Below are 27276 nucleotides of genomic sequence, written 5' to 3' on the forward strand. Positions count from 1 at the left end.
TCCAGAAACATGTTGTATGTGTGTTTTTTATTCTTGGAGTTGCAACAAATTTAGATATTTATACATGGACATCCCTTTTCCATTTCTTCATTGAAACTCACTTGAGATTCCAATGGTGTAGTTGAAAATATTCTAATTATCATTGTGTGGTTTTTCTTCTATTAAAGACCATGTTTTTATTGGCTGTTGGAATTTAAATCAGAGGAATAAATTTGTAACCAGCTACCTTATTTGTTTAATCAATTTCTGCTTGATTACTACTGGGTTCTTTACTTTGTCATTTCTAATTCTTAGATTCTGAGTTAATAAAACATGAGGTTAAAAAAAATAAATAAAACATGAGGTTTATAATGCTAATGATTGTCCAAAACATAATATATCATAGATCCATTAATAGATGCTTGGGGAGGTGAAGGTGGGGCTGATACCTTAATCCTAAGTAAAATTGAACTATTTAAATTAGCCTGGTAAAAATCACTAATTTGGGGGGAAATTGCAAGTAGACTCTGGACTAAGACTAGATAGCAAAACAGAACTATCCTGATTACTTTTTAGCACCAGTGCATTGAGTTCATGCAAAACTAAGCTTTTTGTTTAAGAATTGATTCCATTTCTTTTTCTTTCTTTCTCTCTTTTTTTTTTTTTTAAGAATTGACTCCGTTTCTATCTCTGGTAGGAAAGTAATCTAACTTAAGTTTTAGGTAATACAAGTTTTAGTAGTAACAATGGACATTAATTTTGCTATGTTGTTATGATAAATGGCCATAGAAAGGTGGAGGTTAACTAAAACTTTTACAGGTCTTTAAAAATCTAGCTCTTCAGGGGCACCAGGCTGGCTCAGTTGGTAGAGAGCAGTGACTCTTGGGGTCTACACCATGCTGGGTGTATAAAACTGGGAAGAAAAAAAAAAAAGCAAAAAACACAAAGTAGTTCTTCACATGGTGATAAAAATCAAGGCAAGGACAATGGAATATTGAAGACTATAAAAAGATATATTTGAGTTGTTTGGCATTGTGGTGATATTGTAATTAATATATATGCACTAGCTTCTTAAAGAAATGTTATTTTTATTAAAATGGAGAGGAGGAAGAAAAGTGACCTGTGAGTTTTATTTTCCTTACCTCCTCAGTTATACCAAGGTGGTTTCTTATGACAAGCCTCCATGAACAGTTTGAATTCACTTTATGTTTTAGGCTATTCCAGAAAAAGGAAAGAATAGGAAGAAGTGGTGATCAGATTAAGGAGTAGGGGAGTAAACATGGGATAAAATAAGAATGGGGAAGTAGTTTTCAAAGACAGAAATTGCAGCTGAACAGTCATGGTTGATTGAGGTAATAACTAATAGGCAAACTTGTTTTACCCAAGAATGTACCTAAAACCAAGGTTCCAGGGTAATGTTAGGATGACCTTGTAGTTTACTGTGTATTTCAGAGAGTAATGTTTCTCCGATGTTATTTCCAGACTCTAAAATAGAGCTCAAGCTTGAGAAGAGAGAGCCACTAAAAGGCAGAGCAAAGACTCCAGTAACACTCAAGCAAAGAAGAGTTGAACACAATCAGGTATCTTTAGTTTTATGATCGCTGTGTTCAGGTGTAAGTAATCTGACAACACTAATTTGCTTGCGTCCTAGCCTTTGGTTAAATTCCAGCACAGTCAATGAAGTGTTCATTCCATTGTTCATCAAATGGCATTAGAAATCTAAACTTCATGTTTTTTGTCAGTAGTGTAGCCTGTGCTTACTGCTAAAGCAAGTGTTAATAAGTGTCTCATTTGTGTTTGATTCTGTGCTAATAAGCATGGTTCAAAGCCAGTCCTATTGCCTTTTAAGGGAAATATTTTAAAAGGTGGAAATAAATGCCTAAGCATAATTTTTTTTAAAGGAAGGGGAAAGGATTTTATATTTAATCTTTGTCTAGATTCGTAACTTTGCTTTTACTTCTGCTTGTCTCCTGTGGCTTTTTCCTTGACTCTGAAGCTAATCCGTTCCTAAGACCCCACTTTTCTTCCCCTTTCTGAGGTGAAAATTTATCTGTCTCATTGTGGAGGCAGGATACAGTTTTTCAAGAGGAAAATGTAGGAAATAGAACTAAAAAGCATAATTTACAGAGAACAAATTATTGACTAATCTAGCATTGATTTGGCTGACCTTTATAAGATAGCTATCCCTGGAGTCATTTTCCTTATCATTTTGTCTAGTTGGTTATTTATCTTTTCTTTGTCTTGTGTCAGTTGGTTATTTATCTTCTGTCATTCTAAAGTCACACATCCTCAGAGGAAGTTCTTGATTTCTTAAGCCATGTCTGTCTTGGTTTGATATACTTGATAAGTTGAATTTCAGAATTATTTGTTAGAGATAAGCTTGGTGATTATGGAGAATGTATAGAGCACTCAGTGAAATATTGTGTTTAATATAGAACCAAATACTGGAATAAAAATATTATTGCCCTTTTATCTAGTATTACTAGGGAAGAGCTACAAGGTCATGCTGAAGAATAAGAAAATAACAGAGCAAGAGAAACTAGGAAAATCCAGTGAAGGACAATGAAATAGACAAGCATGGAGAATTGTAGTTCATAGTATAAAAGCAGAATGGTATGGAGCCATCAGGAATGCTCGACTGGTCAGATAACAGGTTAAAAGGCAGGATGAAGGATGGTATTAAAGATGGTTTGAGTTGGGGAATATAAACTGAGGGACAGGATAAAAATAGATTTAGGAGATGACGATGGCCTCATACAAAATTTAGAACATTAAAATCAGAGGGAAGAGTTTAATGACCCTCTAGTCACAGAGCTTCACAAGTTTTAAACATTTTACTAGTTTTGTTTCATCTTCATCTGTACTCCAGCTTTTTAAATTCCTTTTGGTTTTGTTATTTTGCTTTTTCCTGGAATATATTAAAGCGAGTCTCTGACATTTCACCTGTTAAAATGTCAGTATTTCAATATATATCTCTAAAAGATAGAAACTATTTCATGTAAACATACATAACAATGCTATTATCATACCTAATAAAATTAATAATTCTTTCATATCTACTCTGTTCAAATTTCTCCAGTTTCAGAAATACTCTCATGATTAAATTACTCAAATCAGGATCCAAGCAAGCCGCACATACTGTTTTGGTGGGTTTTTTTGTTTGTTTTGTTTTTATCTCATAAGCCTGTATCCATCTCCACTGTAATATTCCCCTCCATTAATTCAGTGAAGAAACCAGGTCAATTCTCTCCAGAATTTCCCACATTCTTGATTTGGCAGATTGCTTCTTCAAGTGTCATTCAATCTCTTACTCTGTATTTTCTGTAGCCTGGAGTAAGACCTGTAGTAGAGCAGTATAGAGCTGTAGAGTAGACCTTTCTATGATGATAATGTTTTTTCAATAGCCATGGCTAGAAGTTACCATATTGAACAGCATAGATGTGGAGGATTGGTCAGATTGATGTTCAGTTTCTTGGACACGAATATTTCATAAATGGTGTTCTGCCCTTTATATTTTACCACTTCAGGAGGCAAATGATGCTAAATTAGTAATAGGTTCAGATGTTGAAAGCATGATCCATCCATTTTAAAGTTCCATGTCACCCTTTAACAGTTTTGACAGCCATTTATGATTATTGCCTAGATCTACTATTTTGAGGTTGTAAGGTAGAGATTTTTCTCATTCTCTCATTCCATTATGTCTGTAAGTGGAATTCTTTTATAAAGAACTTTTCCCTCATTATCTGCATATTATCTTCAGATAAAATTCACACAGGACAGCTAGCATAATTTGCCAGCTTTCAAATTAAAGTGCCCTAGTCACTTTGAAAGATGATCAATAAAATATTTTTTAACTAGTAAGGTTTTTATATATTTCATTTATGATAAGTTACATTCATCATTTTCAAATTGTGCCATCTTTAGCCATTGGGAATTACTGAGTTGGTTCCTGTGTCGTTTTATTGGCCCTGTTTGTTTTTTGATAGTTTCTTGTTTTCTGCCACAATAAGAGGTCTCAGTCTCATGTATTTTGCCTGCCTTTTACCAAATCAGCCATTTTCCCAAAGAACCCTAATCCTTTTCAATGAAAATATTATTTGGAGTCTACCTACAGTCTGGGTGCTAGGTTGTGCATTTCTGCTGGGTTGTCATTACTTCTAGGCCTTTTTACTAGTAGAGGTAGGAGTACCTACCTTTTAAAAAGAAAACTAAGCACAAATTCATCAAATTTATGGACGAATGCAAGCTATCTACCTTGTGGCTGTTCTACCTAGATCTCTTTTGTCCTGAGCATCTTGGTTCTTAAAATTATGTGACTTAACGTAGTTATCACTACATAGATGTTTCTAAATAATATAGTACTACTGATCATAAGGCTGCTAAACAGCAGTTTTGGGGGGTTTTTACAGTGTGGTTTTTTGTTTGTTTTGTCTTGTGGGTCTAAAATCAAAATACTGCTTAAAGTGACTTGAATGAATTTTTTTTCTTTCATATCTATTTTTTAATTATGGAGGACATACAGTTTTATTTAGGCAAAATAAGATGGAGTTAGAATCTGGCTTTTTGTTCCTTCCATTTATAGGTAACTTTTTATTAAGTTCTGGTTAAAATTTTCCTTTTGAAAACATTAAGTAAATACATAGATTAATAGTTATTTTTGCTCCCCTCCTTACATAAAAGGCAATGAATTTAGCACATTTCTATCTTTCTGTTAATCTAAACATGTAACCTGGGTATCACTCTCTATCAGGATACAATATAGCCGTCTTCTGGATTGCTCTGTACCACTGCCTGTCATTGCATTTTATGGATGTACTGTGTTTTTTTATTCAGCCACTTTCCTTTTGGTGGGTACTTAGATTATTTTCATTTATACTGCTTAGATAATGCAAAAATGAATTGAACAGCCTTTTACATGTATCATTTCTTATTTTAGCCAATTTATCTTGGGGAAATCTAGAAGCATAATTGCTGGGTAGTTTTGGTTATCAAATCTCCTGCATAAGAGTTGATGCATTTTGCATTCCCACCAGCAATGTATGAGAATACCTTTCTCTAATGGAGGAATAGGACGCTGTTTTAAAAAAAGATTGATATGAGTTAACCAGATTACTAAATTGGTAGTTCTTCAGGGTAACGTGGTTTTTAATTAATTATACTATCTCTTTTATAAACTTAGTTTTGTGTAAATCTTTTGTTTAGAGCTTGTTTTTACTGACAGACCTATAGCCTCCTTTAATAGCCCAGCTTCTGCATTCTTTTGTGCCTCAACCGCCTGCTGTTTTCCAAATAACTTTTTGCCTGGTAGCTTATTGAAAGGCAATTTGAGGTTTTTGTTTCTTTCTCCTGTTGTATTCCTGATAAATTAAGTAGTTGCTATAGAACATCTTGCTGAAAATAGATGACATTGTTATTAGTATTTTGGCACCAGAGTACATAGCAATCAATGAATTTCTTTTCAATCAATAATTTTCCCTTGTTTGCGGTGGATTCTGGTAGAAAAAAATCTTCAGAATATCTTTTCTGGTGTGTGAAGAGTTGTCAACTAGTTTTCTATGAAGGTTATTAATTCTGAATTAGATAATAATAGTGAGGGCAGCCCTGGTGGCTCAGCGGTTTAGTGCCACCTTTGGCCCAGGGTGGGATCCTGGAGACCCAGGATCGAGTCCCATGTCAGGCTCCCATGGAGCCTGCTTCTCCCTCTGCCTGTGTCTCTGCCCCCCCCCCCCCCCCCCCCCCGGTCTCTCATAAATAAAAATTTTTTTTTAAAGATAATAATAGTGAAAGAACTAGTAAAATTAGTTGACAGTCCTCACCCAAAGAATTTAATAAACCTGGGTAAAAGGAAGTATAAATGATTTATAATGAAAAGTTTCTTTCTGCCCCTTCCCAGCTATTCCCCCACAGGCAGCCAATATGTTTCTTGTGTTCCCTTCCATAGAAGAAAATAAAAGAATCTTTAAATGGAACTTGACTTTAAGATCAAAGATAACAGGAATGTAAACATGTTATTTTTTTATTAACCATAATAGTTTCAGTGGATTTGGTAAAATTTTTGATGAAGAGATTAGTCCAAAATACAACAAATAGAAAATCCTGGAATTTGATAGATAACCAATTTTAAGGAAAAGCAATGTCTCCCCTCATCCCCACCTTCTTGGACAAAGCTAAAATATCTGGTCTTTGTGTTTTATCAGTTTTATTAGCCCTTTCAAGAAATGCAGTTTTTAGGGGCCCGTGGGTGGCTAAGTTGTTTGGTCTGGTTGACTGCAGCTCAAGAGATGATCCCAGCGGGGAGTCTGCTTCTCCTTCTTCCTGTGCTCCCCCCCCCTTTGTGTCTCTTTCTCAAATAAATAAATATAATATTTAAAAAGGGAGAAGGAAGTAGTTTTTAATTCTTTGAAGAGTTTTTAAACACTTAGTATAGAGGCGCCTGGGTGGCTCAGTTGGTTGAATGTCTGCCTTTGGCCCAGATCATGATCCCCAGGGTCCTAAGATCCAGCCCGCCCTTGGGCTCCTCCCTGCTATTCTGTATGCAGCCTGCTTCTCCTCCTCCTCTGCCATTCCCCTCTCTTATGCTCTCTGACTCTATCTCTGGGTTAAATAAATCCATAAAATCTTTTAAAAAAACAAAATACTTAGTATGCACTGATAGTACCAAATAGGACTATCAAACCAGAATATTTTTAAAATATTGCTTCTAATTAATTTTATTGGCATTGAGCAATTAACTATTAAAGAGGAAACAATTGAAAGTAGTTTTAGGAAAATACTTGACTTTGAGATGCATCACAAGTCAGTTACAGTATCTTAAACCAGATGTTTTCAACACTGGCTGCACATAAGAATCCCCTCAGAAGTTGTTAAAAAAAAAAATTTTAACTATGCCCAAGACACTTCTGGAAGAGACTCTGACTTGATTGGACTAATGTAGGGTTGCAGGCATTTGATATTTCTCAGAAGCTCCCTAGTTAATACTGTGCTGCCAGGATTAAGAACCTCATACTAAAACTATTCTTCCTTTCTATTCAAATAATCAGGGATTTGATTGTTAATGAACATTTATCATATTTGTGTGTAACTTAACAGATTTGTCTTTTGACTAATCTTAAGTTTGCATTCAGCAAATATTTCCTATTTGACAGCAGGAGAAGGACCCCAGAGTTTCCAATTGTGAGTCAGCGAAACTCTTAAAATGTTAATCCCAAGTATAGATAAATACAAATTTAGATATGAGACTAAATAAATTTGTGCCTTGCGGGGTTTTGGTAATAATGTTTTCAGTGAAGTAAGGATACTCACTGGATAAGCACTCTTGTCCCAGGATGAGAGTAAAATAAATCTGTCTTTAAAAATAATAGGAACTTACTTGGAAACGAAAATACCAGTTATTTAGATAAAGTATTAGTTTGAAAGCAGAAGTAACAATATAAGCACATTCTAGTATAATACTACCATTGATGGATATTCTCTGGTTACTTTATCTGGTAATAGTGGTTTCAGAGTTTAATAACTTGCTACTTGGCTGGGGATCCCTGGGTCGCTCAGTGGTTTAGCGCCTGCCTTTGGCCCAGGATGTGATCTTGGAGTCCTGGGATCAAGTCCCGCGTTGGGCTCCCTGCTTGGAGCCTGCTTCTCCCTCTGCCTGTGTCTCTGCTTCTCTCTCTGTGTCTCTCATGAGTAAATAAATAAAATCTTTAAAAATAATAATAACTTGCTACTTGGAATGCAGAATCTCAGGCCCTACCCCAGAGCTATTGAATCAGAATCTGCATTTTAACAAAAGCTCCAGGTGGTTGATCTGCATATTACAGTTTGAGAAGTACCAGTCTAGTGGTTTTCAAACTAATACGTGAGGACTCCTAAATTATTTTTTATTTTTTAAAAGATTTGTATTTATTCATGAGAGGCACACAGAGAGAGAGAGAGGCAGAGACACAGGCAGAGGGAGAAGCAGGTGGGACTCAATCCCCAGCGGCGCTAAACCACTGAGCCACCAGGGCTGCTCCTAAATTATTTTTTAAATGAGGAAAAATCTATTGGCTTTTCAAGGAGTCAGGAATTTGGGACTGGAAGAGAACAATGACCCATCACTATTGCTACGTTTCTGTAGTAAGGAGTGGATAAAGCACTTAGGTTTGGCATTGAAGTTATAGGCTTGTTGTTTGTGAAAGAGGTAACCGCTAGGTTTTTGTTGCTCAATATTAATATCTGTTTCTAAGAAAAGTTTGATAACTGGGAAGTTTTAAGTTCAGATAGCTGTGTATAGATTAAAATTTAAACTGAATCTATTTCATTAATCTTAACTACTTGAAAAGGATAATGCTTAACTTGTGCTAACATTTATAAAATTTTAAGGGAAACTTTTTAAGGGAAACTGACTTGTTATAATAAATGACTTTCTTATAAAAGTCATGATCAGCCTTTTTGTTTAGACAGAAAAGAGGTGCAGTTGTATGTGATACAAGAGCCAAATAGCAAACAGCAAGTCACAGAAGGAGCTGGTGATAAATTATGTGCTTTTATTCTTGCTTTTTTTACGATTTGTGAGCTCCTTTAGTGTATTTTACTGTAAGTGTTTTCCAGTGCCTACTTACTAGCTCAGTCAATACATTTAGAAATAATTTGAGGACATAGCAGTTTGCAAATGCTTGCATTGGGAGATTTTTCATGACCTCTCAGTGTGCTAGCTAATATGGCCATTATTAAGGTGTTTGATGTTAGAATATGACTTTTTAATGTGTCGATGCTTGAATAGAGCTATTCTCAAGCTGGAGTAACTGAGACTGAATGGACAAGTGGATCTTCAAAAGGCGGACCTCTGCAGGCATTAACTAGGGAATCCACAAGAGGGTCGAGAAGAACTCCAAGGAAAAGGGTGATGCAAGGCTTATTGCTTAGAATTGGGTTTTCAGATTGGTAGGGTTTTAGTGATTATTTTATATTTATTGTTTTTGTTTTGTTTTCAAACTAACAGGTGGAAACTTCACAACATTTTCGTATAGATGGTGCAATAATTTCAGAGAGTACTCCCATAGCTGAAACTATAATGGCTTCAAGCAACGAAACCTTAGTAAATATGTTTCATAAACTATACAAGTGGTATTCTTTGTAAATTACCCTTTAATTAGAATTGGGGAGGTGGTAAATTTTGGCAAATCTCAAACTTGTGTTTTTAAACTAATTTCCCCATATAGTTCTGAATTTTAGAATTTGGCTAAATTCTAAAATTCTAATCTCTAATTCAGTATGGCTAATTTATATATATAAATTTGTTCCAAGAATCCTACTTCTAAGTATTGTAAGGATACTTTCTTGCTAAAATATTTAAAGAATGGTAAGGCTTCATATGAGAAGCACTGAATATGTTCATTTCTAGGTTCTTTTGCCTAAATTTTTATTACGGGAAAGTTTTCAGATATTACAGAAATAGAGTATCTTTTTTTCTTTTTACGTGTCTGTTTTGTGTGGATAATTCTGAGTCTGAATAATTTGAATCTTGGCAGGTTGTCAATAGGGTGACTGGAAATTTCAAGCATGCAGCTCCTATTCTGCCAATCACTGAATTCTCAGACATACCCAGAAGAACACCAAAGAAACCATTGACGAGAGCTGAAGTAAATGCATAAAATTTAGATCGATGCTATCATTGATCTTTTAAAGAGGAAATTTTTTATATTTGTTTTTTGCAGTGGGAGGGAGCAGAGCTTTCTTAACTGGGTGGGATGTGTTTGTGTGTGTGTATATATATGCATATGTTATTTTAAAGACATACTTTATTAGTGACAATCGAAAGTAACTAATATAGTATGATATGCTAATACTATCTGCTTGCTCCTGTGTCTCTTAAGTTCTACTTTTCAAGGGAGTATTCATTGGTGTGCTGCTTCTAATATGTTCTCTTTGTTATTGATGTGGGTTGAAAGCATTACTGGGCTGTTGGGGAGGCTATACTATCTTTTACTAAAAGGTCAAATAATGAGACTTTAATGTGACTTTGTATGATGCTTGAATTGATTAACTCCTGTATAATTAAGCTAAAGTACTAACTGCATGATGCATTATAATTTTAATGAATTTTCACCAAAGGTTGTTTTGATCTGAGCGTAATGGTAAACTGCAAAAACCATCAGATTATTTTATTTAAAAAATCATTTTATGGGTTTTTCTTAAGTTAAAAAGATTGAATTGACTCGGTAGTTAAAAGATATACTAAAATTTAAAAATCCATGTTAATTTGATATCTTCCAGATTTCATTATTTATTTTATTAGAAATTTCTTAACAGAAGAAGAAACCGTGTATTTTTAATAAATCCAGTGGGGGAACCTAATGCTGCCATATTAGCTGTACTGAATTTTAGTTTTGGGGGGTTTTGTGGCGTTTTGTTTTGTTTTTTTTTTTAACTTGCTTGAATGCGTGGCAGTCCCCAGGCCCCCATTACCACATTAACATTGAAAAAAATTGAAGGGAGCTTTGGAAGTATATGAATACTTGGGTGGTGATGAATTTAGAAAGGGCAGTGGTAAAAGCTGGGGCAGACTCGAAAGCATTCTGTTCTCTGAAACTTCTTTTTTTGATTATGTTTTAATTGCACATTTACACTAAAGGTTAACTTGTTGTTTGTTTCTTATTAGGTGGGAGAAAAAACAGAGGAAAGAAGAATAGAAAGGGATATTCTTAAGGAAATGTTTCCCTTTGAAGCATCTACACCAACAGGAATTAGGTATTCAGATACATTAAAACAAGTATTAGTGTATTCTACTAGGGCGTTTTTATATATTTACTTATTTATTCCCACCTTTATTGAGGTGTAATTGACATAAAAAATTGTATATATTTAGGATGTACAACATGATTATTTAAAATGCATATATAGGAATTTTAATTTTTTAATTTTTAACTAAGTGTGGTTGGCATATAATATGGGAATTTTAGTTTTTAATTCTTCACACAGTTATTGTACCTGTGTTCTCAGAATTAAACTGTTCTTTTGAGAGTAGTTTAATTCTAAGTCACCAGTTCATGTTCTTGAAAGTTGAGTCAGTTTCAAAGTTAACTTTAATAAGCTGAAGTAAAATAAATAATTTGCCTTCTTTCTAATTCTTTTCTCTAAACAGAAACATAGAAGGAAATAATTTTTTTCCCTTAAGGTTTCCCTTTACTAATTGAAAAGACTGTTTAGATAACACCTGAATTGTTTCCTGACTGAAAGAAGCACAAATTTATTTTTTTCCTCTTATCTCCTAAATATCCTGGCTCTGAAAAGAAGACAAGTTTAGTGACTATTAGTGTTCTGAGTCTTATTTTCTAGTAGAATGAGCATCCAACATTTTATTTATTTATTTTTTTATTTTTATTTTTATTTTTATTTATTTATGATAGTCACACAGAGAGAGAGAGGCAGAAACATAGGCAGAGGGAGAAGCAGGCTCCATGCACCGGGAGCCCGACGTGGGATTCAATCCTGGGTCTCCAGGATCGCGCCCTGGGCCAAAGGCAGGCGCTAAACCGCTGCGCCACCCAGGGATCCCAGCATCCAACATTTTTTTTTTTTAAAGATTTATTTATTTATTCATTCAGAGAGAGCGAGAGAGAGGCAAAGACACAGGCAGAGGGAGAAGCAGGCTCCATGCAGGAAGCCCGATGTGGGACTTGATCCCGGGTCTCCAGGATCACACCTCGGGCTGCAGGCGGCACCAAACCACTGCGCCACCGGGGCTGCCCCGCATCCAACATTTTAAATGAAAAATGTATAGAGATTTTAAATAGGCTGACTGACCTCATTATTTACATGTGACAGTTTTCTATTATTATTTCAAAGAATGTGTTTGAAATTAGGAGTGGTAATAACATTTTATATTTTATATTGAAATCATGACTTTTATCTAAATTTACTTTTTTTCTTCCTGCTTTCACTCCCAACAGTGCTAGTTGCCGCAGACCAATCAAAGGGGCTGCAGGCCGGCCATTAGAACTCAGTGATTTCAGGATGGAAGAATCTTTTTCAACTAAATATATTCCTAAGTATGTTCCCTTGGCAGATGTCAAGTCAGAAAAGACAAAAAAAGGACGCTCCATTCCCATGTGGATAAAAATTTTGCTGTTTGTTGTTGTGGCCATTTTTTTGTTTTTGGTCTATCAAGCTATGGAAACCAACCAAGGAAATCCGTTCAGTAGTTTTCTTTCTAATGACTCTGGTAAATCCATCTGAATGATATCTCTTTGGCACACTCAATTTGGTCTCCTATTTTTTCTAATAACTGTATAAAGAAAATTTGTGTACACTTGTTGACTTGAGAACTAAAAATAATGTGATTTCACCTCAATAAATGTAGATTTCATTGAAAAGCAAACAGGATATATAAATGGACTTCATTTAAATGTTTTGGACTTTGGACGAGTAGGAGATCACTTCGTGCCATATGAATAATCTTTTTTAGCTCTGGAACATTTTTGTAGGCTTTATTTTTTTAATGTGGACATCTTATTTCACTTTTGAGAAAAATGTATATTGTTTTTGTGTATTTGGGAAACAAGAAGGGCAAAATATGGTAGTATAATGTGAAGCTACACATTTAAATACTTTGAATTCTTACAGAAAAGATTTTAAGTATTATTCTCTGCTGTATAAAAACTTTAGAGATACGTGAAACATGAAATTGGTAAGAAAACAAGTAACTTGGGTTGTACTTTTTGTAACTGCCACAGGTTTGATGTGTTTATGGGGGAACATACAGCAATAATCTCTTCTGTAACTTTTATTAATAGTAATATTATTGTAGTCCTATTGTACTCACTTTTTAAAAGATTTCTAGCATCATGAATGTCCTACTTCAGTAAGACCCATTTAAATGCTGTTGATATTTTAGCAGGGATCTTTAGTGCAACATATACATGTTTTAGAGAATTGTTAGCTAGCTGTACATGTTTTTAAAACGTTTAGCTAGCTATAAGGCTGTAATTGGAAACTTGTACTTTTTATTTACAACAAAACATTTATTCTGTTAATCCAGTTTGCTACCAAAATATTTTTTAGATATAAGTGTGTGTCTGTTTAGAAGTTAGAAACTTTAAATACTGGTCTGAGGTTCCATTTGGATTCATTATTACATTGTCTTGTTACCAAAAACAAAATTTGCTATTTTTTTCCCCTATATTTTTCAACAGAATTTGATTTAAAAGTCCAAAAAGTGTTTACTTAAAATTACATAGTAAACTTTTCTTAGATACAAAGTAGTTAATACATAAATTTATAATCTCTGAATATGAAGTGGGCATTATGATTTTTATATACTCTTGAAATGGTTAACTTATCTTTGTGGTTGATTTATTTTATTTTTTAGTTAAAACTTACCTCATGTATAACTTGGTTAAGTAAAGTAGTAGGTAATTGAAATTTCAGTAGAATCAAGTAAAACAAAAATTTAAACTTACTCATTTGAATTTAAACTTTACAGTGATTGACCATAAAGCACACTAAAAGTATAAGTTATTTTAAATATCATCTGAAATAAAAAGATACTTTTAAAAAAGCAAAAGCTTAATATGTATATTTAGACCAACCACACAATTTTTATTTCATTAGCTGTATTCTGGTGTTTGGCTTTGAATTATTTTGTAGACATTTTTCACTTAACTTTGCAATTGATGAGAAATTTGTAGGTCTGGTCCCATGGAGGAGTGGGGAACTTACTCCTACATCAGAAATGCTTGCCTCTCTGAGTAAAAGTGTTTCTTTGAAATGAGCCACAGAGGGGGCACGTTTTACTCATCTTTTCTGCAGTACAGTAATAGCAGTCTACTTTTTTCTTGTTTCTAAACTTTGCTTCCCTTTTTGATTAGAAATTGTGAGAAGCTGCATTTAATGTTTAAAAATATGGGAAGATAAATCGAACTTATATGTATGTAAGATCAATTTTCTAATAGAAAGGTATGGTCCAAAATAGTAAAAGAAGGACCAGGTAAAACATGTAGTTTGTTTTTTTTTTTCTTTTAACGTATACTTGGTCTTTTGTCTGTGTCTGTTTTATTCCACTAGAATAAATGTGTCCTTGATGTAAATGCAAAGCATTTCTTCCTGATTAAATTGTAGATGTAGACTTTACAATATAATTCAATAATAAAAAATAATTAACCTCTAGTTTTGTCATTGTAATAAATGCTTTTCATATAGTACAAACTATTAAGATACCTGATAATGTTTCTTATGTGAGTTTTATAGATTGTTGAATTTTAGTTCTCATTTCAGTCTACTCTTTTATATTTTGCTTTTAATCATTTCATAATCAGCTCCTCATTTGTTCACGGATAAGTGGTGGATAGCCATTATACTCACAATGATAGAGGGAAGCTTTCAAAGGTACCTCTCCCACTCTACAGTAAAGTAATAGAGTACAATATAATATACTTTTTTCAGTCTCCCTTTCCTTTTTTCACCCCAGTTTTACTGTCTTAGTACTTCTCTCTGATACTCATTGTTGGTCTTGCTTTGAGATTAAGCAAAGATGTTGCCAAGGTATATTAATAATGGAGCTGTGTTCATAAGATGGAAGTGTTTTTCTCTGTCCATCATTCATGCGTCTCCCAAAGGTGAGTTTATTTAAATTTGTGGTTCTTGGGATCCCTGGGTGGCGCAGCGGTTTGGCGCCTGCCTTTGGCCCAGGGCGCGATCCTGGAGACCCGGGATCGAATCCCACGTCGGGCTCCCGGTGCATGGAGCCTGCTTCTCCCTCTGCCTATGTCTCTGCCTCTCTCTCTCTCTCTCTGTGACTATCATAAATAAATAAGGATTAAAAAATAAAATCTTAAAAAAAAAAAAAATAAAAAAAAAAAATAAATAAAAATAAATTTGTGGTTCTTAAAGTAATATATATCCTATAATTAATTAGAAAGCATATAGCATCAAAGGCTTACCATGCTTATTGCATGCTTACCCTGTGCTAGATATCTATCTACTGTTTTATGTGCTTGGCATGTATTGACTGACTTAATCCTTGTGATAATCCTGTGAAGAAAGTTTTTTTTTTTTTTTAAGATTTTATTTATTTATTCATAGAGACACAGAGAGAGAAAGAGAGGCAGAGACACAGGCAGAGGGAGAAGCAGGCTTCCTGCAAGGAGCCCGATGTGGGACTCGATCCCAGATCCCAGGATCATGCCCTGAGCTGAAGGGAGATGCTCAACCACTGAGCCACCCAGGCGTCCCAAGAAAGTATTTTCTTAATGTCTCGTTACAAAAAGGAAATTAATGCTCAGAGGGGTTAAGAGACTTGTTGAAGTTTGCACAGCTGGGAAATGATGGGTCTCTTTATATACGATACAGCAGAAGGGAAAGACTAACCCCACATATATACTCTGTACCCATTTTCTTATTCAGCCTTGCTCCTTCTACAGTTTTGGTGCCTCTAAGTTCCAAACTTAAAATCCGCTTCTAGTTTTCATCTTTCTCTGTCGCCATTTAAGTTTCTTTTATGTATATATATATTTGACGTAATACATTATATAAATTTAATGTGTGTTACTTTGATATATTTATTTTTTTAAGATTTATTTATTTATTCATGAAAGACACAAACTGAGAGAGAGAGGCAGAGAGAAGCAGGGAGCCCGATGTAGGGACTTGATCCTGGGATCACACCTGAGCCGAAGGCAGGTGCCCAACCACCGAGCCACCCAGGTGTCCCACTTTGATACATTTATTGTAATATGATTGCTGCTATAGCAACTTACCACGTAATTAGGGTGTAATATTGTTTATACTAAAGGCCATTCTTTCATAAATAATGGGATCTCTTTTCAAAGTCCAGATTTTACTGAAAGCTATTTTTGGGCATCATAATCATAGTACATTAAAATACATTGATCAGTATTACCTATCCTATCATGAATTATATACAACTTTTAATTGCATAAATACTATCACTTTTTTCTTAAATTTAAAATGATTAATTTATTTAAATATGTTATTTTTTTAATTGATTTTTTGTGGGTTTTTTGTTTGTTTGGATTTTATTTATTCATGAAGAGAGGCAGAGACATAGGCAGAGGGAGAAGCAGGCTTCATGTAGGAAGCCCAATGTGGGACTCGATCCCAGGACCCCAGCATCACGCCAAGGCAAAGGCAGACACTCAACCACTGAGCCACCCAGGCATCCCTAAATGTTATTTTCTGTTTTATATTAAATTTATATACCCTATTTTTTTCTAAGTTTCATTTTCTATTTTTTTTTAAATTCCAGTGTAGTAACATACAGTATTCTATTAATTTCAGGTATACAATATAGTGATTCAACAATTCTACACATTACTCGGTGTTCATTAAGCTAGGTGTGCTTTTGTGGCACCTGGGTGGCTCAATGAGTTAAGCATCTGCCTTCTGCTCAGATCGTGCTCCCCAGGGTCCCGGGATCCAGCAGAGTTGGACTCTGCTCAGCGGGGAACCTGCATCTCCCTCCTACCTGCCACTCCTCCTACTTGTGTGCTCACTCTGTCAAATAAATAAAAATCTTAAAAAACAAAACAAAGGTACTCTCTTCATCCCCTTCATGTATTTCACCCATCCCTCACCCACCTCCCCTCTGGGAACCATCAGTTTGTTCTCTATAGTTGATTCTGTTTTTTGGTTTGTTGTTTCTTTGTTCACTTTTGGGGTTTTTTTCCCTTAAATTCCACATATGAATGAAGTCCTATGGATTTGTATTTTTCTTTTTTTTGTCTTTTTGTTTTTAATAGGCTCCACACCCAGCATGGAGCCTTAATATTGGTCTCAAACTCACAACCATGAGATCAAGACCAGAGCCTGAGCTGAGATCAAGAGTCAGACATCTAATTGACTGAGCCACCCACGCACCCCCATGTGGTACTTGTCTTTCATTTACTTACTTCCTTTAGCATTATACTCTAGATCCATCCATATTTTTTGCAAATAGCAAGATTTAACTCTTTACTATAACGATAATATTGCAGCATTCCTTACAATAGTCAAATTATGGAAGCAATCTAAGTGTCCATAGATGAACAGATAAAGATGTGGTATATACATATACCCAATGGAATATTATGCGTAGGGGTGCATATATGCTTTCAAATTAGTGTTTTCTTATTCTTTGGGTAAATACCCAGTAATGGAATTACTGGATCATAGTGTAGTTCTATTTTTAATTTTTGGGAGGATCTCTATACTGTTTTGGAAATTTTTTTTTTTTTTTTTTTGGTGGTGGTGGTGGTTAGTTGCATAAGTTCTTTATATATTTTGGATACTAACCCTTTATTGGACATATCATTTGTAAATATCTTCACCCATTCAGTAAGTTGTCTTTTAGTTTTGTTGATTATTTTCTTTGCTGTGCAGAAGGTTGGTTGTTTTTTTTGTTTTTGTTTTTTTTTAATATACTTCCAACAGTTTATTTTTGCTTTTGTTTCTCCTGCCTCAGGAGACATATCTAGGAAAAATGTTGCTATGGCTGATGTCAGAAATTTTTGCCTGTGTTCTCTTCTAGGATATTTATGGTTTGAGGTCTCACATACATTTAGGTCCTAATGCATTTAGGTACATTGTAAGAAAATGATCCAGTTTTATTATTTTGTATGTAGCTAGCTGCCCAGTTTTCCCAGCAGCATTTGTTGAAAAGACTCTTTTTCACATTGCATTTTCTTATCTTTTTTTGTTGAGGATTTTCTATTAATGTTTTCCATCTTTATACTGTTTTTTGAAATGCATTGTCTTTGACATCTCACTTCTTTTTCATTCTGTCATTGTGGTAAACATGTTTAAATTCCCTTCTCAGGGGCAGCCTGGGTGGCTCAGCGGATTGGTGCCACCTTTGGCCCAGGGTGTGATTCTGGAGACCCGGGATCAAGTCCCATGTCGGGCTCCCTGCATGGAGCCTGCTTCTCCCTCTGCCTGTCTGCCTCTCTCTGTCTCTCTCTGTCTTTCATTAATAAATAAATAAAAATCTTTTTAAAAAATAAAATAAATTCCCTTCTCAGGAGTGCCTGGGTGCTCAGTTGGATAAATGTCTGCCTTCAGCCCAAGTCATGATTCCAGGGTCCTGGGATTGTCTGATCAGTCTCCCTTTTCAGTAATAATAGAGCCTCAACAGGAAGAGACTATGTGGCCAGCCTGTCACCTTGAATTAGCAGTCACTGAGTGCTTTTCAGAATTTATATACCATCCTCCTACCAAAGACTTGGGAAGGAAGTAGAGGAGACCCTGAATTTTGAGTGCAGGGCAACTCCAGCAGGTTGATTCTATTGTGTTCTGGTATAGAATCATTAGTTTAGCTGACATTTGATGGCATTTATGCCATAATCACAGTATTTTGAAATTGCTTATAAAATTTTACTGTCCACTTGAGCAAATATTTATTTGATGCCTCTGTGCCAAGTACAATTTTTGGCAATAGAGGATGCAGTTTTAGGAATATCTTTGAGGCTCCCTGGGTGGCTCAGATGTTTAGCGCCTGCCTTTGGCCCAGGGTGTGGTCCTGGGGTCAAGTCCCGCATTGGGCTCCCTGCGTGGAGCCTGCTTCTCCCTCTGCCTGTGTCTCTGCCTCTCTCTCTCTCTCTCTCTCTGTGTCTCTTGTGAATAAATAAATAAAATCTTTTTTTATCTATTTCTATCTATCTATCTATCTATCTATCTATCTATCTATCTATCTATCTATTTACTTATCTCTGACAGAGAGAGAGAGAGGCACAGACACAGGTAGAGGGAGAAGCAGGCCCCATGCTTCTATCCAGGACTCCAGGATCACGCCCTGGGCCAAAGGCAGGCAGGCTGAGCCACCCAGGAATCTCAATAAATAAAATCTTAAAAAAAAAAAATCTTAAAATCTAAAAAAAAAAAAATCTTTGAACTTGACTTGGGCATTCTTTTAAAGACTTTATTTTTTCATGAGAGACCCACAGAGAGAGACCTAGAGGGAGAAGTAGGCTTCCTGTGGGGAGCCTGTTGTGGGACTCATCCCCAGACTGGCCGGGATTGTGCCCTGAGCCACCCAGGTGTCCCAAGAAGTGATTTTTTAAAAGAAAAAAATATATATGTTTAATTAACTAACAGCAGTGTAGGTTTACCTGCAGTTTAAATACTGTTGCCGATTTTCTTTACCTTATTGTGGCCAATTAATAATGTTTAACCCTTCTAAGTCAACCAAAAATTTGTCAGAGCTTGTTGGGAATAAATTATGAATATACAATACTAATCGAGCACTAATGTACTAGATCACTATGGATTTTGTAGTGGAAAATTCAACATATTTATCTTGTGGTGATAACATAATTTGAATTTGTGAAACAGTATAAAATGTACCTGTTTAATTTGTCTTAGCAACAGAAATTATAGTTTTATCACAGCTATGGTTTAATTAAAGGAAATAAGTTCTCTGTTGGTACGTAACCTCAAGATTTAGCAACTTAATTATTGCCGTGTCTATGGATCATAAATCAGGGAGTGACTTGGCTGTAGGATTATGACTAAGATCTCGTGACTGTAGTTAAACTGTTAGGGCTGCAGTATCATCTAAAAGCTTGACTAGGGCAGAATCTTATTCAAGCTCATAGGATAGTTGTAGGCCTTTGAGGTTTCTTACTCAAGTTCCTCCAACTGCTGGGGAAAGACCTTAGGTTATCTGAGTCCCCTCATGACGTGACAGCTAGCTTCTCCCAAAGCAATCCAAGAGGGAAAGTGTACCCGTGATTCTTTTTTTTTTTTTTTAATATTTATTTATTTATTTATTCATGATAGACACAGAGAGGTGGAGACACAGGCAGAGGGAGAAGCAGGCTCCATGCAGGGAGCCTGACGGGGGACTCGATCCTGCGACTCCAGGATTGCGCCCTGGGCCGAAGGCAGGCGCCAAACCACTGAGCCACCCAGGGATCCCCTGTACCCGTGATTCAAACTATAGCATTTATATAATCTAATCTTGGAAATGACACATCATCACTGTTGCTGTATATTCTCTTGGTCTTACAGCTAACTGAAAATGCAGAAGGTACTGCCAAGAATTGAGTACCAGGATGGTTTTTTTTTTTTTTTTTTAAGATTTATTTTTATTTATTTATGATAGAGAGAGAGAGAGGCAGAGACACAGGCAGAGGGAGAAACGGGCTCCATGCCGGGAGCCCAATGTGGAACTTGATCCCGGGACTCCAGGATCGCGCCCTGGGCCAAAGGCAGGCGCGAAACCGCTGAGCCACCCAGGGATCCCCCGAGTACCAGGATGTTGTAGCTTGGCTACCATAGCTGTCTCGAACTAATGGGTTCTGTGAATAATTTAGCCAAGCTATACCACTTGGAAACAATGTTAAATATTGCTTTGGAATTCGTTTCTTTCCTCACTTTCATCTGTTCATCATCCCAAAAATTGATTATAGAATTAAATAAGAATGAATAGCAATGAGACTGGGGAGATAAGTAGACTTATTTTTCAGAGGTAAATTCAACACACTTGGTTAATAAGATGGTCAGAGAAAGATTAACTAAAAAATTACCTAGAAATCTTTTACTTGGTTGACCTGGTGGAAGGTGGTGCCAGTCACTGAAAAAATTCTAAAGGAAGACTGTGGGAGAGGATCCTCGGGGTGGCTCAGCCGTTTAGCACCTGCCTTCGGCCCCAGGGTGTGATCCTGGAGTCCCGGGATTTGACTCCCGCATCGGGCTCCTTGTGTGGAGCCTGCTTCTCCCTCTGCCTGTGTCTCTGTCTCTGTGTGTGTGTGTGTGTCTCATGAATAAATAATTTTTTTTTTTAAAGGAAGACTATGGGGAAAGGAAGATAGACTTTGGGTTTTAATACATTGAATTTGATTTCCCTATGAGAAATTCTAGCCCCTAATACAATACTTGGCACCTAGTAAGCACCAGATATCATGTGAATAAATTCCAAATGGAGATCATCTGTTGGCAGGCAGGATCTGAAGCTTAAGAGAGAAACTGGGAATAATCTGGAGTCCTAAGAAATCTGTAAATTCAAAGGGATGGAAATACATAATACCGTCCACAAATTTGGAACTGGGAAAGAGCTAAGGGTGAATTTTCTATGTAAGGACTAGATGTAGGCCAGGAGAATGCAGTCACTGAAGAGAGCGTTTTAGGAGGAGTGGTCCATAGTTCTGCTGAATAAATGTGGGCAGAGGAATGAATTCTAAGTTTACCATCAGTGAAAATTCGTGAGAATTTCAGTGTTAGGGCAGGGGCAGAAGTGTAGACAGCTCCAAGAATATAGGGCAGTGGTTTGAAAGTTGGCAATATGTTGAGGATTTTGGTTTTTGCCTAAAATGAGGCCATACACCCCCACACAGTTCGAGAAACAGTATTTCCAATCCCCCAGACTCCTCTCCCTTCTTGTGTCTACCCCTCAGGAATTCCTCACCTAGAGTAACCACTGCATGGATTGTTTTTTTCTTTTGTTGCTTTGTAAATAAAGTCATACATTTTATGTACTCCTTTATGTGGTTTTCACTTAACATTGTGAGATTAGTCCATATAATTGCAATGGTAGATTGTTGTCATAGCTATGTTGTATTTCATTACATAGATATAGTATAATTTATCCATTTAACTTTTTGAATTTTTATTTACAGAGTGAGAATGCGAGTGAGGGTGCAGGACAGCAAAGGGAGAGAGAGAATCTTAGGCAGGCTCCATGCCTGGTGTGGAGCCCTATGTGGGGCTGAATCTCACGACCCTGAGATGATTACCTGAACTGAAATAAAAAACCTGATGCTTAACTGACCCATTTGACTCTTACCCACTTTTTCCTTTTTTAAAGATTCTATTTATTTATTCATGAGAGATACATAGAGAGGCAGAGGAAGAAGCAGGCTCCATGCAGGAAGTCCGATGTGGGACTCAATCCCAGGACTCCAGGATTCTGCCCTGAGAGGGCAGGCGCTAAATCACTGAGCCACCCAGGGATCCCGACTCTTACCCTCTTGACTTTTTTTTTTTTTTAAGATTTTATTTATTTATTCATGAGAGACACAGAGAGAGAGAGAAGCACAGACATAGGCAGAGGGAGAAGCAGGCTCCATGCAGGGAGCCCGATGTGGGACTTGATCCCGAGACTCTGGGGTCACACCCTGAGCTGAAGGCAAATGGCTCAACCATCCAGGCCTTCCACCCAGTTGACTTTTAATGGGCATTTGGGTTGTTCCAAGGTTTTGGCTATTAACAAAAAATGCTATGAAACTTTCTTTGTGTCCTTTGGTGGTTATATATGTGTGTATTTCTGTTGGTCGTAGGGTCTGCTAATGTACCAGTGACAACTTTCGTATTGATTTCTGGTTCTTAAATGTTCTGGATACTAGCCCTTTGTCAGTGTACTGGATTCTAATTCTAATCAGGAGGCAGTAATGACACCAGTTACATGAACAAAAAATTTAGTAAAGAATTTTTTTAAAGATTCTTTTGAGAGAGAGAGAGAGAGAGAGAGAGAAACCATGAGCCAAAGGCAGACACTTTACTGACTGAGCCACCCAGGGGCCCTAATTTAAAGAATTATTAATTGGGGGTGCCTGGCTGGCTCATTGGGTAGAGTGTGTGACTCTTTTGGGGTTGTGAATTTGAGCCCCACATTGGGGATAGAAACTACTTTTTAAAAAAATTATTAAAGTTACTAACTAGGTAACTGAAAGAGTAACATGAGAATTAGGCTATAATACAGTTATAGCAATTAACACAGAAATAGGAGTCACTTCATAATTTGTTCATGCGGTTCTATCCATGAAAGGATGTTTTTAAAGATATAGGGAATATAGTTGGTGATATTGTGATAGTATTGTATGATGACATATGGTAGCTACACTTGAGCTAGCCTAGCACACATGTAGACTTGGATTGTATACCTGAAAACTAATGTAACATTGTCAACTACCAAAAAAAAAAATAAAAAAAAAAATTCCCTAGAAGAAAGTTTCCCAGGGGAATTTGAGATACAGAAAAAAATGTTATCACCCAAGCATCAGCAGAACCACATGGTATTGTGTTCAGCACATCACAATACCTTTTGAACACTTCTGTTAGAGCAGTTGTAAATGTTCACAAATACCCAGGTACACAGTGTATTTTTGTTTCTGAACTTCAGTTGGCTGATCCTACACCCCCATTATGCTTTTTCAGTAAATACAAACTAAGCACTGCCAAGTTAAAAAAAAAAGGAGGGGGCAGAGAAATAAGATCTCTACATAGGAAAAAATTAACCCCTGACTCCTACTATGAACAGAAAATTGATTTGAGGTGGATCATTGACCTAAGTTGAGCTTCTAGGGACGCCTGGGTGGCTCAGTGGTTGAGCATCTGCCTTTGGTTCAGGGTGTGATCCTGGAGTTCCGGGATCAAGTCCCACATTGGGTTCCTGCAGGAGTCTGCTGCTCCCTCTGCCTATGTCTCTGCCTTCTCTCTGTGTCTCTTATGAATAAATAAAATTTTAAAAAATAAATAAAAGTAAGTTGAGCTTCTAGAAGAAAATGGAAATATCTTTTTCTAAGATTTTATTTATTTGAGAAAATACAAGTGGGAGGAGGGGGAGTCAAAGAGGGAGAAGCAGCAGCAGACTCCTGCTGAGCCTCAGGATCATGACCTGAGCTGAAGGCAGACGCCCAACCACTGAGCCACCCAGGGGTTCCCCTGGATGTAGAGATTTAAAAAAAAAAAAATTTATTATTTAACAGTTTCCATGAGTCAGAAGTCTGGGTGTAGCATGGCCCAGCTGAGTTCTCTGCTTACAGTCTCAGAACACCAAAATCAAGGATTCAGTAGGAGAGGCTCTAGAGAAGAATCCACATTCACATGCCTTCAACTGGGACAGAATCTAACTTCTTTTCTTTCTTTTTTAAGATTTTATTTATATATTCATGAGAGGCAGAGACACAGGCAGAGGGAGAAGCAGGCTCCATGCAGGGAGCCTGACGTGGGACTGGATCCTAGGCCTCCAGGATCACACCCTGGGCTGAAGGCAATGCTAAACCGCTGAGCCACCGGGGCTGCCCCCAGAATCCAATTTCTTATACTTGAACCTGGCCCCTCTCTATCTTCAACCCAGCAAAAGCTAATGAGTCCTCACATTTTTAGTTTCTGCCTTGTTCTGCTTTTAAGGTTTCATGTGATGAGAGTAGGCCCATTTGGATAATTGAGGATAATCTCCCTAGTTTAATAAGTGCATCTTCAAAGTCCTTTTGTCATAAAGTGTAGCATCCACAAATTAACACCAGGAGGCGAAGGTACTGGGAGCCTGCTTCTCTGCCTCTCTCTGTCTTGAATGAATGAATGAATGAATGAATGAATAAATAAATAAATAAATAAATAAATAAATAAATAAATAAATAATAAAATGAAAATCCTAGAAGAGAACATAGGAATAATACTTCATGATACTGGATTTGGCAATAATTTCTTGAAAATTACACCAAAACCATAGGCAACAAAAATATGCAAATGAGATTAAAACTTCTATGCACCAAAGGATACAATCAACCTACAGAATGGAAGGAAATATTTGCAAATCATACATCTAATAAGTTAGTATCTAAAATATATTTTTTTAAAAACTACAACTCAACAGCAATAACAAAAAACCCCAAGTAGCCCAATTATGAGCAAAGAACTTTGGATAGTTCTCCAAAAAAGATATACAAACAGCCAGGAAGCATGTGAAGAGATGCTCAATGTCACTACTCAGTACAGAGATGCAAGTCTAATGAGATAACTGCTCACACACATCAGGATGACCACTATCAAAAAAACGCACTATGTAAAACAAGTGTTGATGCGGATGCAGAGAAAGGGAGCCCTCCCGCATGATTGCTGGGAAGACAAACTGGTGCAGCCACTGTGGAAGACACTGTGGAGGTTCCTCAAAAATGTAAAAAGAGAACTATCACATGATCTAGTATCACACTATTGGCTATTTACCCAAAGAATACGGAAACACCAATTTGAAAGGCTATATGCACCCCTATGTATATAGCAACATTATTTACAATAGCCAAGATATGGAAGCAACCCAACTGTCGACTCACTAACAAGAGGATAAAGAAGGGCAGCCCCAGTGGCGCAGCGGTTTAGCGCCGCCTGCAGCCCAGGGTGTGATCCTGGAGACCCTGGATCGAGTCCCACGTCAGGCTCTCTGTATGATGCCTGCTTCTCCTTCTGCCTGTGTCTCTGCCTCTCTCTCTGTCTCTATGAATAAATAAATAAAATCTTTAAAAAAAAAAAAAACAAGAGGATAAAGAAGATGTGTGTACACACAATGGATTATTACTCAGCCATAAAAGACTGAGATTTTGCCATTTGCAAGGATATGGACGGCTCTAGAATATAATGCTGAGTGAAATAATCAAATGCATAATTTCACTCGTGGAATTCAAGAAACAGTCTTAACTATAGAGAAGAAACTGATGGTTACAGGAAGGGATGTGAGCACAGGGATGGGATTACAGAGCACACGTGTCCTGATGAGCACTGAGTAATGTATAGAATCATTGAATCACTATATTGCACACCTGAAACAAATACAGCACTGTATGCTAACTATATTGGGATTAAAATTTAAAACTTGATAAAATTAAGCCAGTATGTAATAAGTGTTGGTGAGGATTTGGAGAAGTTGGGATCCATGTGTACTGTTGATAGGAATGTGAAATAGTACAGTCACTATGGAACCATGTGGACATTCCTCATAAAATTAGAGTTAATGATCTAGCCACCTTTGGGAATATTACTGAAAAGGATTGAAAACAGGATCTTGAAAAGAAATTTGCACACCCACGTTCATAACAGCATCATTCACAGCAGCCTTGCGGAAGAAGCAACCCAAATGTCCACTGACAGATGAATAATAGATAAACAAAATGTGATGTTCATACAATGGAATACTATTCCACCTTGAAAAGTCCAGGAATCATGTCCCATGTTACATGGGTGTTGCTTGCACAATTGTGCAAAGTGAAATAAGCCAGTCACAGAAAGACAAATACTGTGATTCCACTTATACGAGGTTCCTGAAGTAGCCAAGTTCATAGACAAAGGGGAATGGTGGTTGCCAGAGGCTGTTTGGGAGAGTAGGTAAGAGGAATTACAATAGGAATAGAGCTTTGCAAGATGAAACAGTTTTGAAGATACATTGCACAACAATTTGAGTATACTTAAATACTAAACTATATAACTATACTAAACTGTATACTTAAAAAATGGCTAAGACGTCAAATACTATGTTCATTTTTTACCACAGTTAAGAATTCTAAAAAAAAAGTCAGCTGTGTCCTAAGTAAAATGAGTGGGGCAAATGTAGAATATGTTACTTAAATATTCTCAGTTATTTTGTGTGAATTGTGCCATGTTTGTTTTAGTTCCAAATGACAATACTATGTTTTCAAACTTCATCAGATTCTGCGAGTTATTTTTGTTACGGTCCATAAATCACAGACTCCTAATCCTGAGTCTTTTTAAACATGTTGCTCCTTATGATCTCAACTATGTAATCATCTTAAAAGATGCAGGACAACCGATCCAGAAAATTCAGGGCCCACTCATTATTTAAACGAACAAACAAAAATTTAGCAATAGAGCAATGGAAAGGAAGGCCCTTAACTGATAAAGGTTAACTATCAAAAACCTACAGAAATATATTACATGTAACAGTAAAGAAAATAATAGGACTTTAAAAAATAGTTGCCAAATGGCTATTTCAGGTAGTAAACAAGAATGCTTACTCTCATCAGTACTTGCTCATCTATAGGAAGCAGAGTAAGTCCTCATTTTGCCACTGAGAAAACTAAAGTGCAAATGGATTAAGTAATTTTCAGGAGGCCACACAGCTACTCATCAAGACTGAAGTCGTGAAAGCCCAGAACTGACTATAGGGTTTATGTTTTTACTTGTGATAACAACAAAGGAATGTCAGACCAGGCACAACCAGGTAACCCCAAACATTCAGATTCAATTCCTTCGTGAAGGGAGGACTTGGTTTGATTAATAAAATGAGGGCTGGGGATCCCTGGGTGGCGCAGCAGTTTGGCGCCTGCCTTTGGCTCAGGGCGCGATCCTGGAGACCCGGGATCAAATCCCACGTCGGGCTCCCGGTGCATGGAGCCTGCTTCTCCCTCTGCCTATGTCTCTGCCTCTCTCTCTCTCTCTCTCTCTCTCTCTCTCTCTCTGTGACCATCATAAATAAATAAAAATTTTTAAAAAATGAGGGCTGTCATAATCAGATAATGGAGTAAGTCCAATTTTTCCTTCAGTGAAGGAGCCAGAAGGGCTTCAAGGGAGGTTTGTTCAGTTACATTGGCTTGGTGACAT

At 36.6% G+C, this 27276-nt stretch overlaps 1 protein-coding gene across 8 annotated transcripts in view; it reads left to right on the forward strand.

Moving 5' to 3' along the window:
* The window catches only part of TMPO (thymopoietin), a 61849-nt gene that overhangs the window by 23765 nt on the left and 10808 nt on the right, over positions 1-27276 (forward strand). For 2 of the 8 annotated variants that reach the window (XR_007402226.1, XR_007402227.1), the window contains exons 4-9: positions 1462-1559; positions 8738-8857; positions 8957-9052; positions 9486-9596; positions 10616-10704; positions 16713-16839. Coding sequence is in view for 4 of the 8 variants with exons in the window: in XM_025439567.3 (XP_025295352.1) it covers positions 1462-1559; positions 8738-8857; positions 8957-9052; positions 9486-9596; positions 10616-10704; positions 11907-12192 (800 nt within the window). In the remaining 4 variants the exon portion in view is untranslated. Of the gene's footprint in view, positions 1-1461; positions 1560-8737; positions 8858-8956; positions 9053-9485; positions 9597-10615; positions 10705-11906; positions 14122-16712; positions 16840-21563; positions 21962-27276 lie in introns of those variants that run through there. The other 6 variants (XR_007402225.1, XM_025439567.3, XM_025439568.3 and 3 more) reach the window with 6 other exon arrangements.

This window comes from Canis lupus, chromosome 15 (genome assembly GCF_003254725.2).
Source record: "Canis lupus dingo isolate Sandy chromosome 15, ASM325472v2, whole genome shotgun sequence".
NCBI lineage: Eukaryota > Metazoa > Chordata > Mammalia > Carnivora > Canidae > Canis > Canis lupus.